We start from the raw sequence: 19,747 nt of genomic DNA, 5'->3' as shown, positions 1-19,747 counted from the left end.
AGGCTAAAATGAAAGACAGGCCATAGGAAGTGATGGGCAACAAAGACGTGGAGCCACTGGAACTCTCACACCGCCGGTGGGAGTGGAAAGGGCACAGCCACTGCCCTAGATGTTTGACAGTATCTCTAGAAAAGTTGCCATGGATACACCCTACAGAAACACATATGCCTGTTCGCCAAAAGACCAACACAAGGTTACTCACAGGAGCTCTAATCAGAAGAATTCCACATTGGAAAAACCTCAAACGAATGTTAACAGTAGAATAGATATATAAATGGTTATATATTCCTACGAAGGAATACTATTCAGCAACGAGAATGAACAAACTGTCTTGCAAAATGTGGCTGGATTTCACACACATATTTTTAGGGAAGCCAGACACACCAAGGACAGACTGTGTAATTCTATTTATAAATGGTTCGAGAACAGGCAAAGCTTGTCTATGGCATTTGAAGGCCAGGCAGTGTTACGGTGGGGAGTAGGGGCAAGGGACAAAGGCAGCATTTGGCAAACTGAAGGCCTTGTCCTTGATCGAGGTGCTTGATGTAGGAACACAGGTGACTTCTCTTGGAAAAAATTCTTCAAGCTGTACATGTACCAAGTATGAGCTTTCCAGGATGGATGTGATACTTTGACAGAAAGTTTACTTTAAGAGAAGATGAAGAGAGATCCTCATCCTGGGGCATATTTTGGTCTTGCAGGAATCTTTCAATAGCCATGGAACTGGAAGGATTCAATACAGCCCAAGTAACAGGCAAGGGCTGTATTGAAACAGGCAGCAAGGGGGAGGGTGCAGCTCAGTGGTAGAGCGCCTGCTTTGCATGCAGGTGGTCCTGGGTTCAATCCCCAAAACCTCCACCAAAAATAAACAAATAAATGAACCTAATTACCTCCACCACTAAAAAAAGAGAAAGAAAGAAAGGAAAAAGAAACAGGCAGCAAACTCATCAATGCCTTCTCCCTCCACCTCTTAGAACTCCAGCCACCTTGGTGCCCCTCAGCACGCTAGAGAGAGCCCCTCAGAACCCAGAGCGCAAATCCAGGGCTTCCTCCTCAGCCTTCAGCCTTTAAAAGTGCACACCCAAAACCTAATTTTCAAAAAAAAAGATATTTGTGAGGAGAAAGAAACGATCCCACCTCCCCCTTGTTGTTACTGGCCCTAAGATCCAGGACTTAGTTTTGAGGCCAGTGTAAGTGAACATTCTTCCCCCGGGGAGTGGCTGTCAGGTGAGGAGGGGCTGGTGGCTTGTGCGGGGCACGAAGGTAGTTTCTGATCATCCAGCTGGGGGTTTGCTCACTTGGGGAATCTCGGCTCCTGAGAGCACATACCAGCCTTGCTCCTTTACTCTTTTTTCTACTGCATAGTTTCTAACTCCTGTGTTTTGTGCCATGGCCAAGACAGAAATAGCTACACCCAAACCAGGGAAAGAGCAGGAGATGGGTGCTTAAAAATCAAGGGCAGGGAGGCTGTGCATTAACTCCAAAGTTAAGGCTATGGCCTCAGGGCAATTCACATTTGAGCATCAGGAATCAGTCCCAGGTGGATTTCCACCACTAGACCGTGAGCACCTGGAGAACGGGGACCAGTTCCTAGCACAGAGCTCGGCACGTGGTTAGTGTTCAGTAAATGTGCTGAGTGGATGGATGAGCAGATGAACCGGAAAATTAGTGAGTGAGTGAGACGCACAGTATAACGTCAGGTTGGTGGGAATTAACCAGGAAACAAGGTGGGAGAAAACATTAGCTAAGGCCGTTTGTCCAGATGAATTCTCATCAGTAGCTTTTCTGGACGTGTCCCCTTTCAAAAACTGAGGAGCTGCCCCTTCACGAAATCTGTGTGGAACTCACAGAGCAGGCAGGGGGAGAGGCCTGCAAGAGCAGCACACCAGGGACAGGGGACCTGAGAAAGTGAAAGGAATCCTGGCCCAGAGGCCCCTGCTCCTCCAGTCTCTATGGTCTTTCTCTCCCCTCACCCTGGTGAGAACCCACTCCCAGGACCTGCAGGTGGTTCTGCAAACAGCGGTACCCAAGCCAGCAGATGCAGTTCTCCTACTGAGATATTCCAGGGTGTTGGGAAACTCCTCCCACTATCCCCCTTCCAAGGCTCCTTGAAACTGAGATGCCCTGGAGTGAAGTGCTCTCAGAGCCACGGCCAGCAGGCTCACAAACTCCTGCACTGAAAAATGGCGCACGGGGGGACCAGGACGCAGCAGATGGGCGAGCTAGTTTGCAAAGCTAAGTGTCTGTGATAGGTTTCCCCTCCCCTCCCCTCCACCTTGATGTGGAATCACCAACTCTGTGCTGAGCTAGTGGAATAGCCTTGACTCTGAGGGAATATGAATATTTTTTATGCTTAGCCATTCCAGCCGTAAAGATTTTTATCCTATTACTGTTAAGTGACGAGTACGCGGAGAGAGATGATGATGATCTTTGGCGGCCATTCTGACCGAGTAAATACAAGGAGGGAGAAATGCAGTCCCAGACTGGGCCATGGCCCCTTCATTTCCCAGGATGAAAAGGAGCAAAGGAAAAATGCCTTCCTGGTGAGATGTATCGAAGTGTGGAATTTTCCCTCCAGGCAAGCGATGGGCATCCCACTGTTTGAACCATTTAGCACTGCGCTGGACAGAGCCCGGGAGCATATGCCAAGGGGAACAATCAAGCCCAGCCTGGCCAGGGGGAGGGGACCTAATGAGGCTCCCCAGCTCTCAGTGCCCCAGCCCCCAGCTCACGGGCACATCCGCCCCACCACCTGCTCCCCTGCAATGAAAGCAAGCCCATAATATGCATTGCTAGGCAACAGCGAAAATACACATGTGCTTTATCAAAATATTGCCCCCCTTCTCAGGGGTGTGCCTCCATTTAATGGCTTCATGTCTTTCAGACGTTTTATGTGCCACTTGGATGATGGCAAATCCAGCTGTTGTCACCAGAATGTGGTGACGGGGGTGGGGGCGACAGGACTGGAAAATGAGAACTATGTTGGACCGGTCAATGCTTTATAAACAACAGAACTCCCCCAGGAAATCTTCTCAGACTCCCCCCAGCTAGATTCTGTCTCTTCCTTACTTGAAATAGTTATTTACGGCACACTCCTCCCACCCCACCCCACCCCATACAGGCAGCCACGTCTCTTCATCCTCATGACCTCAGGGGACCTGGGTCATGCCCTGGAAATTAAGGCTATCGTCTGTGTTAACAGAATTATGCGCCTTAGGGGGTAAATTCGGAACTAGGGTGCCCCAAAGAGGCGCCCCGTGTTGTGTTCACGTGAGGCAGGTGGGAGAGCAGTGTGTATGTATGTGTTTATATCCAGAGAGAGAAGACCAACTGTGCAGAACAAATCCATCTACAATCAGGTGGCACTCACGCAATGACAAAGCTTTGAGGTTATCTAGTCCAACTACAGATGAGAAAACAAAGCTAAGAGAGGGGCAGGGACGGGCAGAGGGCCATTGCTGGTCACCTCGTCCCCACTCTTCTTACAGGGACTGACTTGGAGATGGGGAGCCTGAGCCGCAGCAAAGACACGTCTGAAGACCTAAGACAGCAGGTTGCCATCTCAAGATGGTGAAAATGTCAAATGTTACATAAGGGGTGGGGTGGGCACAGGAAGGCTGGTGACCCCAAAGAGCAAAGGAGTAGACCCACTGGAAAGTGTAGACACTCACTTTTTAAACTATCCTGGGGGTGAGCATCACCCCATGGCCCCCCAAAACCCTGGAATGGGGAGTTCAAAGCCTGCCCCACCTCATCTCCTACTCCTCACCTAGGTCATCCCAGGCTCCAGGTAGACCCCATTGCCCTCCACAAAGTACCATGGGCTCCATGCGGCAGAGGCCCAGGAGAAAGATGGTGACTCCGTTCCATTCCACATAGGTGATCCAGCTCCCGGCCGCTCTGGGGCTTCTAGCACATGACGCCCCGCCACCACCTGTTTGTCGGGGGTTCCACACTGCCAACGCATGTGGCTTTTCAATCAGCACAACGGGCTGTTGGGAGGAAACCTCCACAGCAGCCTCCCTCCTTCCCCCACTTCTCCCCTCCTCACTCCACCTGCTGCATCTTTGGACTCCTAAGCCATCCCCCTAGTGCCTGCTCTCTCCGTAATGCCTGCTCTCATGCTCAGCTAATAGTTCTCTGTTTCAGGCACTGTCCAAACGCATCCTATAAATCACAGTCCAATTACTGTGGTAGGAAAATTGGAAGCAAATTTAATAAGCTCAGACCCCTCCCACAGGCTGTTTCTTCACACTTCTCTTCTCATTAATGAGAACTCTTTAAGGGGAAAGGCCTTTTTCCTTTAACAGAGGCTGTTCTCCTGATCCCTTATCTGAAGCTCCTGAGGATGGAAGGACATGGAGAAGGGGGCTTCCTCTAGCTTCTCTTGTCCTGTGTACTCATAAGGCAGATGGGAAGAAGAGCAGTCAATTGTCTTCTCAGGCTTGTTCTACCTTTCATTTGTTCAACAGTTATTGAATTCCTGGCATGCATCTAAGATTACTCCCCGTAGAGGGCAACTGGTGTCGTAACTAGTAGGACCTTAGCTGCAAGGCATAATGGGAACACCCACAGGGAGAGCGGAGCTTTGTCCATGGGGTGGGGGTGGGGTGGCGTCCCACAAAGGAACCAGGAGCCCAGGGTGGGCCAATGGCCGCAGTAGGACCTTTTCGGTAAAGGTGATGCCAACTGTCAAGACGATGGCAGCATATAGACCCTCTGGTTGAAGAAACTGGGGGAAGAGGAGGGGCAGGAAGGACCCAGGGAAGCCAGAGGTCTCCCCAGTGGGTGAAGCAATCCTGTCACTTGGACAGAGGGAGAGGGTTGCAGCCCGGAGGCAGGGAGACCTCTCCTTTCTACTCAGGAACTTTTGGCTGGACCAACCCACCCATGGACACAAAGTCTCCACAATGGGAAGCCACAGTGCTAGCTGACGCTCTGCAGTTGGTAAACTTGAGCGGGCGTCGGAATCACCGGTGGTGCTGGTGGAGGTTGCCAGGCTCCACCCCCAGAGTTCCTCACTCAGTAGTTCTGGAGGGAAGCTTAAGAATTTGCACTTCTAACAAGCCTATCAGGTGCTAAGGACTAGGGTTAGTGCTGGGGAATTTTAATAGGAACAATACAAGACTCTGACTTTAAGAAGCTCTCAGGCAAGCAGCGAGAGTGTTCTGGGTAGAGCCCATCCCCCAGGTATCTGGTTATAGAGCACTCCCAGGCCCCGCGGTAAGGAAGTGTCTCACGGGTACCTTAACAGGAGGGTTAAGTTCGCAGACTCCCAGAGTTAGAAGAAGCCACAGATCCCATCCAGTTCAGCCCCCTGGCTTTATTCATGGGGAAACCAGGACTCCAGCTCCTCTTAGGAATGATGGTGATTAACCAGGACCAGTTGAGCCCTCCCTGGGACACGAGCTGCCTAAGTCACAGTTTCTGATTTGTGCAACCTCGCTGGGGAGACTAGGTCCACCAGCTTTCACATATTCCCAACTAAGCACCACCTGACTGACAATTATTACTGTCTTGTGCCTAAACCCCAGTGTCCACAATTTGGTACCCAGAAGTCCAAACAAATATAGAAATCTAAGAAGCTAACAGCAGTCCTACAGCCTCTCAGTTCAACACTGCCTTCAAGCCCCTCGACCCCCAAGCTTGCCCATTTGCTATTCTGGTTACAACATCAATTTCCGGCAGCAGACAGGAAACACACCGTCATGGGTCTTGGACATGGCTGCACCTCCCAGCTTGGAGGCTAAGATGGGAGGTACTGGCCTGAGACTGACCTGTTTCCTCACGCCTCCCTGGGAAGCAAAGGGCTGGCATGACCCTAGGAAAGATTGGAAATGAGGCAAGGTGCCCTTACAAAGCCTCTTTTTGCTGGGAAACAAAGCTTTCCACATTGCCCCAGGCCTGATCTCTGCAACCATCTGAAGATATGGCCTGACCAAGGGGATGGCAGAATGGACCATGTCGAAGGACTGCTTAGAAGCAGACAGTGGACCCAATGGCAAGTGAAGAGGCCCCACTAGCTTCTCCTCTCATGTGGCAAAGTGTCAGGCTGTCAGAGGAAGGACCTCTCCCAGCAACAGAAGAGACCGCTGGCCTGACTTCCCAGGGCTTGCCCATCCTGCCCCTCCCAGTGTGAAAGCCAGGCCCAGCCACGGGAATCTGCCAGGGGAAAACAGGCCCTGGCTGGAGGGTGTTTAGTGCTCCATAATTTCATGGCAGGTGGGCTCAGAGTGACCACCGGGTGAGAGGGGCAAGGTGCAGGCGCAAGAGGCCGCCCACCCACTCCACGGGATGCTTTGGGATGGCTCGTGACAATAAGCAGGACAGACAGGGTGATTTACCACATCACAGACCCCTTGGTGTCCAACTGGCAATAAATAGTTGGCCTGCCCCAATTCGTGGCACTGGGCACTGCACAAATCAAGCCTGCTATGGGTCAGTCTTGACTGTGGGGAGGGGTTGGGAAGAAGTACCTTAAAAGGCGAGTGTCCGGGACCACCCGGTTGCTGGCAACGCGCTCGCTCTCCCGCTGGTTGAAAGCATACAGCTTATAGGGATCGTCACCGACGCGCCACTTCTTGGCATTCAGATACTGCCGCTCATCAAACTGGTCCCACAGGTCATCCCAGTCAGCATCCGAAATCTGTATGACACAAATGGGAAGTCTGTGAGAATGGCTTCTGGCTCTCAGCCCCCTCTGTCCGTCAGTGCCCAGCCACAGGGACCAGGCTTGTGCGGGCGAGGTTTAGCTCAAAGATGGGGGCAGAGGTGTCGGATGTTCATTAAACCATCAGCAACAACAGACAGAATGACGGCGACAATGGCAGGTACCATTTGAGTGCTGCGCTCATATACCAGGCGCTCTGCTAGGTACCCGGACTCACATCATCTCGTGTGATCCTCATAGCAGTTTTAGGAGATGGATGTTGGTCATACTCCCACCACACAGATAAGGAAGCAGCCACAGTAGCCCAAGTACCTTGCTCAAGATCCCACAATTAGGAAGCGTCAGGGCTGGGACTTAGATTCTAGAATATGAACCCCAGAGGCCACTTCTCCAGGGTAATTCGAGAACACCTGGTGAAAAGTGCTGGCTTGGTGGCTGAGACATAGTAGGTACACAATGTTGGTCACTCCCTCCTCTGCCTAAGGAAGGCAGCGATGGGAAGTCGGCGATCCATCTAGAATGGTGTGCTACCCACCAGATGGATGCCTGTGTGTTCCATTATTCCTCCATCCCAGGAATCTGATTATTTTTAAAAAGCATCCACAGGGGAGCAAGCAATCACCCTCACCACACGAGGAGACAGCACTTTAGAAAGTGGAAGGCAGTTTCTGCATTCACGATCTCGTTTTGTCCTCCCTAAGACCCTATGGGGAGGAGGGAAGGTGAGGTTTCTGAAAGGTTACTGGCTTGTCTGAGGTCGTCCAGGTGGACTGAGGCAGAGCTCAAAGCAGAGCTCAGTCTCCTGGGCCCTCCAGTGCACACATACAAGGCAGGGGGACTGATACAGGGAGGGGATAGCTCCTGGCCAGAGCCCGAGTTGCCTCCTCCACTCCGCCCACCCCAGCTCCGCAGCCAATGAGACCCTTTGTATGGACAACAGGAGGTGGGTGGGCTTTAGGGCCACGGCATGCTGGGTGCTTCCCTTGACAGCCACTGCCCAGTGGAGGCTAGTACTGCCCCCACTAGGAGAGAGCCAGTCTGTATCAACAAAGCTCAGACCTTTCTGGTTCATCAAAGCCAAAAGAACATTGTGTCTGGAAGGACCTATTGACCAGGCTCTGACCTGGACCATGCAGGCTGCAGCCCTGGGGCTGGCATCATCACCGAGAATGAGATGTTCATTCATGTGTAACTGACACTTGTGGCCGTGCAAGTATCTGAAGCTGCCTGGGTACCACCCACCCATTGTTGACCAGGATGCTCCTCTGCACTTGGAAGGCCCCGGGCAGGCACTGCAGACAGCAGTGCAGGCGCTCAGCCCACGGATGGCAGGTAAGGGGGGCGGCTCGCCCGCGAGCACATTCATCTCAGGCACCACGCGATCTTATCTGGTAATTGATCTCTCCCTTTCTCTCTCTCTCTCTCTGTTATCTCCTTTTGAAACAGCATTCTCCTGCTAATAGCACAAAATGAAGCATTGGAAACCAGTGATTTTTATCCAATAATTGATTTTATTAATGTCCTGTGATACTGTTGCTACATGGGGGAATGTGAGGGGGTAGGAAACCTGCAGCCTGGGCTGTGCCATGTCCCAGCCCGACAGCTGTCACCTGTGCCTGGAACATGACCTCGGGGCCACTCTGACATCCCATTCTTTTGGGAAGGGTTAGAGGGTCGTGAACTGTCTTCTGCTGGCTGGCACCCAGTTGAATTCACTGCAATTCTCAAAATAAGTTGTGAGCCCTCACGGTGCTGTGGGTTAAGGAGGGGAGATGTGGAGATGGAAGGCAGAGAGACGGGAATGAAGACACCTCCAAAAGAGGAGAAAGGAAAATGGGAACAGCTTCCCAGAAGAAGCATCAAATGAGTTAGGGCTTGAAAGATGAGCCGGGATTTTGCTCTGCTTAAGAAGAGATGCAGAAAGAAAGCACATGTGCAGTGAAGGTCCAGATCAAAGGCCGAATGGCTCAGGGATGGGGAGGCCAGGGTGTGGACTGCGAAGAGAGCACGAATGAAAGAAAACCCTGGAATGCAGCTGGTCCCATAGGAAGCAGGTCAGGGGAGACTGTCTGCAGCTGCTTGTGTAGGATGGAAGTGGAAGGAAGAGAACTTTGTGAAGAGACCAGTAGGGAGGTGACCTCGGTCCTTTAACTGGGTGGGAGGGGAAGCCTGCTGGGGCCCGGGGGGATGGTTCCATCCATCAGCTGGAGAAGCAGTTGGGGGGGCCGGCACCACGGAGAGGCATCAGAGCTAAGAGAGAGGGCACACAACCAACCTCTTGGCCTCATCCCAACCCCTACTCTTCACACCAGACGGGGCTCAGGGCCAAAGGGGCACCAGGCAGGATGGTATGCTTGGCCTGGCAATCGCCACCCTTAGAGAAGCTAAGCACCCCTGTCATCCATGGAGATGGTGCCACAAGAACTCAGCTAGCTTCCAGAGAGCCTCGAGCCAGAGCAGCAGCCAGGCTGGCAAGAGAAACTGTCTGAATTGTCAGTGGAGGGCATCCTTGGAGGAGACTGCTCCCTCAGAGGGTCTCGTGTGCAGAGCTGGTGCCACTGGGCGGATCTCCCTGCACTGTGAGCTTGCTGTTCCGATAATGATATCTGGATGTATTAGACAATGGTAAAGCTGTGTTTAAAATAACACTACCATTTGAATAGTAATTTCTGTTTTACAAAGCAGCTTGCAGGTATTGTCACAGAATCTGCAACAACCCCCATTTGGACAGAGCGGGATCTGCTTAAAGAGGGAAGAGGGAGTGCCCATGCTGGACAGCTAGTAAGAGAAGGGACCACCCATTGAATCTCCCCAGAGCCTCCCACCATCTGTTATCGGATTGTTCCATTTATCACAGACAGAATAAGGGATGTCCTCTCTGCCGAGGGCGAGAGGCCAGAGAAAGAACCCCCTGAGGAGTGGAGTGGGGGTTGTCCCTGCAGGAAGGGCCAGCCACTGCAGCCCTGACTGACCCCAGAACAGAGTGACCACGGTCCTTCCGGGATTTCTGAAGGGACACTGACTTCACCAGAGACTTCCAGTCTTAATTTGGAGTTAGCTTCCAAGCTCTTCAATTCATCAGTACCCACATGCAGCTTCTAAGGGCCCAGAGCACAGTACACTGTACTCCTGCTTTGGATTTGTTGCTTCTTGGCTCGTGTGAGCATCCAGGAAACCTGAACGTGCATTCTCACCTTCACAAACCTTCCGAGCATGGGAAGTGAGGCTCTTCTCCAAAACGAGAACACAGAGCCAGGAGACCCGCCAAGGGCCCACTCCCACGGGGCCGCCAAGCTGCCCCTGCTTGGCTTTCTGACCAGAATTTATTCAGTCTAGATTGGATGTGTTTCAAAAGATGAGTATGATGCCACAGACAAAAACAAAGACGATCTTTTAAATAGAAAATATCTGATTAAGTTGGCTAAGCCCCTGGCTAAGACCCACGCTTAAATACTTTGGCACTGAAAACCAAAGCTCAAAAGCACATCTGTTAAGTTGCTTCATTTCTTTCCTCCCACCACGCTTCCTAATGTGAGAAATCCTGAATCCCTAGTCCTCCATCCTCCCCTGGACTGTTTTCTCTCACTTTAATGTCAAGCTGATCATTCGGTTCAGGAATCACGGGTGTAGCCCTGCCTTCTGTTAGGGTTTGAAGCTGCCTCTATTTTCCACTAATGTTTCTGTCTCCCTCCCTTCCTTCCCCAGCTTGCTACTACTGGATCTCTCTGACTCAATCCTCTTCCTTTTCACTTTAAAATGAGAAGATCTCTAGCCCTTGATAAAGCGTCCGTCCTCCTCTGAACCGCGCCTCATCCTGAAGTGAACGTCTCAGACTCACCCACTACAAACAGCTAACAGCTTGAGGGGGCACCTATCCCAATGTCCCCAATATTTACATGTAATCCCCACAATAAGAGATACCAACATCACCATTTCCATTACAGCTGGGGAAACTGAAGCACAGAGAGGTTGAGTAACTTTCCCAATGTCACACAGGGAGTGAGTCCTAGAGCCAGGCTTGGAGCCTAGGTAGCCTAGCTCCAGCTCCCATGCTTTCAACCATTTGGTGACTCTGCCTTGCCACAGCCTCAATGCCATTTCTTGGATCATCTTTGAATACTATCTCTGTGTTTCCCACCATTTTTCTCAGGCCAGTTCATTACTAGGGTCTGTCTCTATGAATGGATGACTTTCACCTTTCCTCTCCTTCCACCTTCCCCCCACCTGCTCTTCACTCCCCTTTCTGGACAGTCATTCTCCCCCCAGCAGCGGGCTTGGGCTTGATCCTGACAGCCAGGGCAAGGAAAGGGAAACTCTGTAGGCAGATTCCCACAGGGAGGTGGGAATGTGACAGGTTAACACACAGGATAAGGTCATAATTGAAAAAAAATGATCAAACTTACTATTTAAAGATGATATAATTTATAATTCATCTATCCAGCCAATGTTTGAAACTCCAGCGTTAACAGTCCACTGTGCAGTGGACATACCTTCTGGGTCCAGCCAGGGCCACAGAGGTCCCAAGAAGCCCACTCCAAGCTTCAGAGGACCATAAATCCTAGAAGTTTTCTTCTAATATTGAACCAGAATATGCCTCCTGGGAATATTTCCCTTTGGGGGCTGGCTTTATGCCTGGGCATATTTGATACAAATCTGAGCTTTCTTTCTCATACCCTTCAGACATCCAGTGGCAATTATTGTGTCCCCCAAGTCTTCCAGCCCCCAACCCCCAGTTTCATCGTATCAAACTTGCAACTCAGAAAAAAATGACACAGAGGAGAGCAAAGCATCCACCAAGTCCAGGAGAACAAGATTAAATGAAGTCAGGTGGGGCTCATCACAGAACTCAAACACTGGATGGAAAACCCTTCCATACGTGCTGAACGAGAAGGAAGTCATTGCCCACAATAGAGTCTAACTTTTATATCCAGGTTTCCCGAATGGAAGCTGTTCTATGAAAGTGCTGTGCCTCTATCATGCCTGCCGTTTAATGGGCACACGAAACTACCCATCCCGGCTCCCCGTGCCAGGGCCTAAGTGGGAAGGAGTGATGGAGGGGTACCCCCAAATGCTCTCTCACCCTTACAAACCAAATATACAACAGAAAATGGCATTCCCAGTCTCCAAATGAGGAATCCCCAATCTCCAACTGTGGCACTGGGAGGATAAACAATTGGCCCAAGTTCACCCAACTGAGAAGTGCGTCTCAAAGCCCGTAGACTCAGTTTCTACACCAGCTGTACAGCCTGGGTGTCTAATCTCCACGCATCTCATCCTCCAGGACTGCAGCCACTAGGTTCCCAGCACCACCCGGAGTGCTCCTGCCTCCCCTCCGCTGGGGGCTTCTGTTTCCAGCACCATGGCAGACCAGATACTTGTGAGGACTTTCATGCTAAAACTACAGCCAGATCCTGCATAAATCCCAATGGTTTTTAATGCATTGCTGGGCTTTCTATTAGGAAAATCTTCACCATGAGAGAAGGGGTAAGGCCAGGGAAGAATACAGGGTGCTGAAGCCAGAGCTGGGGTAGTTGAAAGATGAGTAAAGACAACATGTGAGGCTGCCCTGAGGGCAAAGGTCATTGAGAAAGGAAAGCCTGATTCTTAAAAGGTAGAGAAATTGATCTGAGTCTTCCAGAATTAAGGCCAAGAAGGGAGACTAAATGGTCTCAGATTAGCTGTAACCTGGCTCCCAGCAGAGGCAATCAATCCCATCTGGCAGAAAGCATCTCCAGGTAGACCCTCAGGATTCCCACATAGCTCGCCAAAAGATGAAATTGCAATAAAAAGTGATCGGGCACACAAGGGAACGAGTCACTATAAGGGAGAGTCAGTGGAAACTATGAACGACATATGCTGATCTGCCGAGAAATTCAGACACAGGAATGACAGATACAAAATTAAGCATATGTAGGTTAAAATGTGGAATAAAAAATGAGCAAAGAACAAAAGAAGAACTGAGCACAATTTTTAGAAACAAAAAAAGCAGAATCACAATAAAAAGTCAAATCAAATAGGCCAAACTGAAATGTTTACAATCTTCAAAGCATTTTCAGTGGAACATCTCATTTATATTACCCCTAGGCAGCCGGCAGCCCAGGTAGGTTGCTCCCATTCTTCAGATGGGAAACTGAGGCTCGAGAAAGGAAAGGAGCTTGCTCAAGACCACATAGGTAGTGAGTTCACGACTGAGACTCTAACCCAGGACTCCAGACCTCCAAGCTTGTGTTCCTTCCCCATCAACAGGACCACTTGGCTCCCCCTGCTGGACAGTTACAGGAAGATGTACAAGGATTTGCTCACCCTTGTGCCTCGTACTTGTATCTGTACTTGCACTACGGTCCACTCAGATGGGAAATGACTTTTTTATCCAAGGGCCAGTCGAGAGAAGGAAGAGGACAGCATAGCCCCTCATCACACTAACACTGCTATGCAAGTCCCGCCTAGTGGTCTGGGAGAGGAGTGACTCTTGGTAACAGACTCCCCGCAGCGAGCAGGACCAACTCAAACAGCGAGGGAGGGGAACGCCAGCGCTTCACTCACCCAACTGGGCTCACGACAAAGGAAAGAGCTGCAAAATCCTCTTCCCTCATCCAGGGACAAGCACATCAATTATGGGTTATTAGATAAGATCTCCATTTTAATATTTCCACCATGTATTATCACCTCTTCCTCTCACTGGAATTCTGTCTTGGGAGTTATTTAACTGATGTGCAGAAATCTAAATTTAATTTATTATGATCTAACTCACTTTAGAAGCCAAATTACCCTGCACTGGAGAAGGATCAAGTCAATATCCCACTTGGCTTTCTATTTATCTTCCGCACGGTTTTCTCTCCTTCTCTTTAGTATTCATTTTATCTCGGGTGCTGGTAATAAATTTAAATTTTCCTCAGAATTAGGCAATTGCTCCTTCAATGTTGTAGTTTAATGGTTAGTATTAATTATATGAAAGTCACTCTTTAAAGAATTTGATAGATGGAATGGACATATAATAGAGGAGGAAAGGGCTATTTCTCAGACCAAATGAGGTAGCAGGTAATTCGGCGGGGATGAGTTTATTCTTCTCTTCTACCTCCTTCCGTCTCTCTCCCCCACTTTCCTTCTCACCCCCACTCCCTCAAGAGCCAGGTGCCTAGAAGATAGGTCTGACAGCCTGGACGCCACACCTAGACCCTCTCTATTACTAGCTTTAGTCTCGTTTAGTCTGTGACAAGAGCCACCCCTGCCCCAGCTCTCTCCTCCCTGCCGCTGCCCCAATAAACATACTCATCACCTATTTCCCAGTTGCCTACCATGTGCAAAATACAGCTTTGGGGGATGCTTCGAGCTTCCTGGAAGAAGAGAATTTCTGATAATTATTATAATTGCCTGAAAACTCCAACTGTGAAATATAATGTGATTAACTGAATGGACAGAAGCCCAGCTTTTGTTTCTGGAATAGAAAATAGAAAAGAATCCCATGCAATTTGAGTCTTATATGGAGATTAATTTGCTTACTAATTAGCCTGAGAGGGAGGTGCCAGGGAAGTATAAATCGGCATGACTGGGGAAGCAGGTCTGGTCCCCCTGCACGTGCCGGGGTGAGAGAGCTCTCATGCTACATGTCTGCTCCCTTCCTACCCAACCCCCTCTACAGTCCACCACCAAAGACCAAACCCAGAGCTCCTTCATGGCTTGTTGTTTGCTTGAAGAACACCTCCCAGTTGCTGGTGGGCATGAGGGTGGAGAGAGAGCCAGCCCCCACCTCCACAATTGATTTCTGCATCCTCTTTGTGTTGAAAGACTTGAGCAGGAAACTAATCATGGGAACACGAGGAGCCTCTGTTCCTTCTAGCTCTGGAGCCACAGAGCAAGATGTGGGCGGTGGGGGGCAGGGAGAGTAAGCACATGGGGCTCAGGAGCAAGAGGACTTGGTGGACTGCACGGTGGCACAAGGAGGGTGGTTGTGCCTGTCACCAGGAGGCCGATGCTGGAGGACAGCACACACTAAGAGCCTGAGCCAGTGCTCAAGAGAGACCAAGGACAGGGCCTGGACCCAGGGAGAAAGGACTGGAAGTGGGCTGGACAGAACCAGATCCTGAAACACATTGTCTCTGGTATAGATGGCTGAGTTGTCTTGGGCAGAGTCACCTCATCAAACTGAGGGCAGGTCTGCCAGGGTCAGGCTGCAGCCGTCTCCCAGGGCAGGGGTGCAGGAGATGAGGAGGCCAGCTCCTCCTGGGGTGGCCCAACAGCTTGGTCCAAGCAGCCTCCAGCAGGACAGAGATGGGGCCTCGTGGTCAGAGCCTCACTCACTAGAGGCCACTTCTAGAAGGTAAAGAAAGCCCCACGAAAAACAAGGTATGGACTTCCCAGTGACAGAAGAGGTCTCCCTCTTCACCTGTACAAGGCTGAGAAATATCTGAAGACATCATCAGAAATCTCATTAGCCTCATGGAACAGCTGTGGTGACAAGCGATTTTCAAGGGGCTGAACTGAACCAAGGTGTGAAGCAGGGGTCACAAACGAACATGCCTTCAGAGTCACCGAGAACAGAAATGTGAGTAAAGACCTGGCAGGCACCGCACAACATCTACCTAGTGACACTGCCTTAAACTTCCCCTTTGGGTGAAACAAAATATGCCCATGGGGTGAATTTAGCATGCAGGCCAACCCAGTGGTGACCTGGGGACAGTGGCGGAATAAAAGGAAGAGGGTAAAGAAAGATAAAGGCGGGAAGAAAGAAACGAAGGGAAAAGTGTTCATCGACTTTTGTGATGTCTCTTCTCCTTCAAGGGGGCCCTTGCACATTTCAAGCCAATTTCACCTGAACAGAAATGCAGCCACAAAGAGTGTTGGTGTGTGGGAAGATGGAGATGGGCAGAGAAGGGGATTCACACACCACAGATGATTCTGTAATTCCTCTCGACCGTCCCATCAATGCCTTAAGAGAATGGGGGTCGGGAAAGCCGGCCCCGAGCCCGGCTCTGCTCTGCATATCCTTTCAATCTCTGGTGGTCGGTTTCTTCTGCCATCCAGCGCATCATACTAATCTTTACCCCACACAACTTTACAGGCCCGGATTAAGCCTCAGGACTGAGATAAGACAGGAAAAATTGCTTGGTCAAACATCATGCATATGTAACACATTATTGTCAACATTGCTGTGGTTACTATTATTCCTTTTGGGGACTGAATGCTAATAGAAAATGTACAATTTTACAATTTACAGTCAGCGAGTTTACGGTCAGCTTCTTCCTTCCCTGTGGCAGAAATGTGGACTTTGACTACATCCTCAGGTGAGTCGGTGAGTGGATGCACCTCCTTGCTGACCCACTGTGACGAAAGCAATAGGTCATTATCAGTGCTGGTGTTTCCTGGGACTCGAACATCCAGAGGGAGGGCTCTTCCCTCCAAAGGCTCCATCTCAGATTTGTGTTTGAGCACAGGGCCATGAGAATGACACAACCAGAACACTACTTGTAAAAAATGTAATACGTAAGATTATCTATTGCCAGCTTGGAAGGCTAGAATTGAGCTCTGTGTGGCCTCTGTGCTAACTCCCTTTTCACGTGGGTGGAGGGCAGGCCTGAGGCAGGCACAGAAGCTGTGCTAGGTGATTCTCGGGGGAAGACCTGGTGATCTCAAGGATGAGGTCAGAAGCCTGAACCTGCTCGAGCCCCCAAGACTCCCATATGGCCAAGGAGCCTGGGTGTCAGCGCTCCCCGCTGGCCCCTCTCCTCCTCCAGACTCTTCAGACCCAGAGGGTCTTTTCTGTGCCTGCTGAGACTTGGCTTCCCAGGGCTAGATGGCCGGTCCTACAGCAATCCTCACAGGGAATCCTCACAGGGATGTATTCAGCAAGGTTTGCAGCACCCCCAAATCTCCCTCTAGGTTCTTCTCAGGCAAAGGTGACCTTGGAGAACGCAAGATGGACATGGCTGTGGGAAGTCAGGGAAAAGGACCAACTTGAATAGGTCACCAATTTGCACACTGGACACAGCAGTCCAGCAGCAACCACAACCAGTAGTTTTGTAGCACTTCTTGTGTGCCAGGCTCCATCCTAAAAAAAACGACTCATTGAATACTCAGAACAAACCTGCAGCAAGTGCTATTACGAACCGCATTTTACTGAAGGCAAAACTGAGGTTCGAGGACTAAAGGGACCTGGCCAAGGTCACACAACTAGTAAGCGTAGGTGTGGGGATTAAGCCTAGGCAGGTAGGCTCCATCACATCCTTTACCAGGACCTGCAAGGGCAGAGGGTCGTTAGTGGAGTGAGGCTTTCAAAGTCAGTGCCTGCCTGAGATGGCAGGGGAGGCAGCACCCACCTGGAGCCCTATCATATTCTTTCTGCTGAGGCGATCCTGGAAACACCTCCCCTAATCCACAGGTCAAAAGGCACTAAACTGGATTTTCTGGCTAGAAAGAGAGTTTCAGAGTCATGTCCCTCACTAAGCCCTGTCATTCATTCCCTAAAGGTGACATTAGCAAGACACCTCAAGCTCTTGGCTGGGGAGAATTTGTTCCTCTCTTCTGCGCCTCTGAGGTGGGGGCTAGATCTCCCCAGATAGGTGTGCAGTGCGGGCCCAGAGCTCACTCATTTCCTATCCGCTCTGTAAATAAGGTGACATCCAGATATCCTCTAGCTCCCTCAAAACTAGGTCAGCTGCTGAATATGGAGGTGTGGGGCCAGCGTGAACAACTGTGAAAGGACTTTATCTCCCAGGACTCCATGGAGGCCGCTGGCTGGCTTTTAGTGAAAAAGGCTCTTTTTATGTCAAAAGCAGGCGTCATGGCTGCTGAATCTGGGTGGGGGTGGGACGCCTGCCTTGCTGAATTAAGGGCAAACTCAGTGCTGCACGCGACACAGCAAGTGATAATGGCAGAGGGTCGAAAAACTGGGAGAAATCCTTATGAGCTTGTCCCAAATACACACCATCTTTACAGCCTCTTGCGAGGCTTGTCTGCAGACCTTGCATGAACTATAAAGAAGGGATTCTAATGCCCTAGCTCATGCAAACAAGATCCACTGGGGCATCCCTCTTGCCTCACGAAGCACATTCATTGCTTCCCAAATGACATGCTCATCACCAACCATTCTTGGCCACCCCTTAAAGCCCTACGTGTGGCCCGATCCTTTCTGCAGTGCAGGTTAATTCTGAACTGTGAGAGCTATGGGAAGTGCCAGAGTGATGCTTAAAACCGCTCCTATACTCAATACTACTCAGCCATAAAAAAGGATAAAATAATGCCATTTGCAGCAACATGGATGGACCTGGAGATTGTCATACTAAGTGAAGCAAGCCAGAAAGAGAAAGACATATACCATATATCACTTATATGTGCAATTTAAAAAATGACACAAATGAACATATTTACAGAACAGAAACAGACTCACAGACCTAGAAAACAAACTTGTGGCACCAGAGTGGGAACAGGGTGAGGGGGGATAAATCGGGAGTTGGGGATTTGTGGATACAAACTACTATATATAAAATAGATACACAGCAAGGTCCTACTGTATGTAGCACAGGGAACTGTATTCAATACCTTGTAATAGCCTATAATGACAAAGAATATGAAAAGGAACATATATATGAATGCAGAACTGAATCACTATGCTGTACACCAGAAATTAACACACTGTAAACCGACTATATTTCAATTTAAAAAAATGTAAAAAAACCTCCCCTACACTAATTCCACATCTTTTCATCCACAATGGTCTTTTTTGCTTCCTCGGAATAAAGCGTACTCTCACTTTAACCGCAAATGAGATTCCTTGGGAGTCCGATTTGCAATTTGAATACACTGGGAAGAGAATAATCACTTGGCCAGATCTGCTCTTGCTTATGTTTACTTCATAAGAGCACTCACTACAAGATTCCTGTAAGAAATCCATTTCCTTAGTGTATTAAAGTTAGAGTCTGATGACAACGAAAATTCAGTATCACCACTTTTCCAGAGCGCTATTCCAGGAATGAGGTTATAAGTGTCAGTCCTATTACCCCATGCCTCTCAATCCACTTAGGTTCTCAGGCTGGTCTCACAGTAGCAGGGATCCAGGCCCACTGGCCCACAGCCCCTGGACAGGACATTCCTTCCAGAAATGCCTTATGCCGTGAGAGTAACCCGGTTAAGTCTCTGATCTCTTCCCAAAAGGAGAGAGTCAAGGCCAATGGCATGAATCCAACCCTCAGGTTTTTCAACACCCGTCGCTTTCCGCAGTTTCCCAAGGACCAGATTCTCTCCAAGGGCTCTTCCGTCATGAGGACCGGGCGTGGCATCCTCTTGTCTCATTCGCTAAGTGGCTCAGTGCAGGGGTCCCCCTGGCCTGGCTGTCTTCAGCTCCATCAAAGAGCCTCTCCCAGCACATGAAACGTTAAGGCTTTCCAGGCAGCGAAGACTGCACCTTCTTATCTGCTTCTGAAAGCAAGGCTGGGGAACATGGCAGCCGAGTCAGGCTGTGGTGGGGGAGGGGGCGCGGTGTGTAGAGAAAGTGGGTCATTAGAGGTAAAGACTACAATTTTCACGCGGTTGTTAATGCTTTGTTTATATGGATTTCTCCAAATGTGACATTTTAATGGCATCGTAATTGTGTGATTACAGTGCAGCCGACACCGCTCGGGGAGGAAAGGCGACAGGGACTCTGGCGACCTGCTGGGGGAGGCGGCTCCCTGCACTAGCAGCCAAGGGGACTGTCTCGGTCCTGCTCAGGCCAGGATGCCTGACGAGCATGCGAAGCGGCCCCCAGAGGGCCCCCTGCTAAACAGGAGCCATTGGCTTCCCAGAAGCTTGCACCCAGCCTGGCCCTGGCCCTCGGACAAAATCAGTGCTCAGGGCTGCAGGAGGGAGATGCGGGGAGTGATACCTTGCCCTGGAGACTACCCATCACAGCTGCCCTTGTCATTCACTTCTTCATTCATTTCATTATTTCTTGGGTTCTTAGTGTAATCGGAGGGAAAAGGTAACAAGTATTCAGAAATACGAGAACAAATTAAGAAGGAGAGAGTGGCAAGGAAAAGGATCCCTCATTGATTGGGTGCCCACTGGGTGCCCAGCATTGAGCCAGGATCTGGCACATTCCTCTTC

General features: G+C 50.1%; 1 protein-coding gene and 1 long non-coding RNA gene across 4 annotated transcripts in view; one reads left to right on the top strand and one right to left on the bottom strand.

Moving 5' to 3' along the window:
• GALNT14 (polypeptide N-acetylgalactosaminyltransferase 14) overlaps positions 1-19,747 on the bottom strand; it is a 190,935-nt gene that overhangs the window by 61,603 nt on the left and 109,585 nt on the right. For all 3 annotated transcript variants that reach the window (XM_072937956.1, XM_072937955.1, XM_072937954.1), the window contains exon 2: positions 6,477-6,646. In XM_072937956.1, the coding sequence (XP_072794057.1) occupies positions 6,477-6,646 (170 nt within the window). The remainder of the gene's footprint in view (positions 1-6,476; positions 6,647-19,747) is intronic.
• Positions 7,863-19,548, top strand: LOC140685893 (uncharacterized). Its single transcript, XR_012059345.1, has 3 exons — positions 7,863-8,002; positions 15,885-15,951; positions 19,265-19,548. It is a non-coding gene; the product is annotated as an uncharacterized lncRNA (long non-coding RNA).

This window comes from Vicugna pacos, chromosome 15 (assembly GCF_048564905.1).
Source record: "Vicugna pacos chromosome 15, VicPac4, whole genome shotgun sequence".
Taxonomy (NCBI): domain Eukaryota; kingdom Metazoa; phylum Chordata; class Mammalia; order Artiodactyla; family Camelidae; genus Vicugna; species Vicugna pacos.
This window is presented reverse-complemented; position numbering and strand designations above follow the sequence as displayed.